The sequence below is a fragment of the Eimeria mitis genome, genomic scaffold (genome assembly GCF_000499745.2).
Source record: "Eimeria mitis Houghton genomic scaffold, Emh_scaff686, whole genome shotgun sequence".
Taxonomy (NCBI): Eukaryota; Apicomplexa; class Conoidasida; order Eucoccidiorida; family Eimeriidae; genus Eimeria; species Eimeria mitis.
The window spans coordinates 8,030-8,455 of NW_013574966.1; the positions used below are offsets into that span (position 1 = coordinate 8,030).

Below are 426 nucleotides of genomic sequence, written 5' to 3' on the forward strand. Positions count from 1 at the left end.
GAAAAAGAGCCGCAGCAAGCTATGTTATATGTTTCTCTATGTGTAAACATATATATATATATATATATATATATATATATATATATTGTGTTTATTTAGGGTTAGTACTGGCGCTGCTGGGTGGGGTTGCTGTCTCCTCGGCGCAGGAGAGGTGTCTCCGTCGGCGGGGGTCTATTCATTTGCTGCTGATAGGAGACGCAGGAGTAGGCAAGAGCAGGCTGCTGCAGGCAGCAGCAGCAGCAGCAAACACCAGCAGCAGCAGCAGCAGCAGCAGCAGCAGCAGCAGCAGCAGCAGGGGCATGCGCAGCATCTTTGTCTGCGGCAATACTTCTTCTGCTGCTGGCCTCACTGCTGCTGCTATCAGAGAACCAGGCACAGGAGAACTCGTCATTGAAGCAGGTATATATATATATATATATATATATA

General features: G+C 47.4%; 1 protein-coding gene across 1 annotated transcript in view; it reads left to right on the plus strand.

Moving 5' to 3' along the window:
* The window catches only part of EMH_0019720 (DNA replication licensing factor, putative), a gene marked incomplete at both ends in the record, with an annotated part of 5,126 nt that overhangs the window by 1,496 nt on the left and 3,204 nt on the right, over nt 1-426 (plus strand). The window contains one exon of the mRNA XM_013501419.1: nt 193-399. Coding sequence (XP_013356873.1) covers nt 193-399 — 207 coding nt within the window. The remainder of the gene's footprint in view (nt 1-192; nt 400-426) is intronic.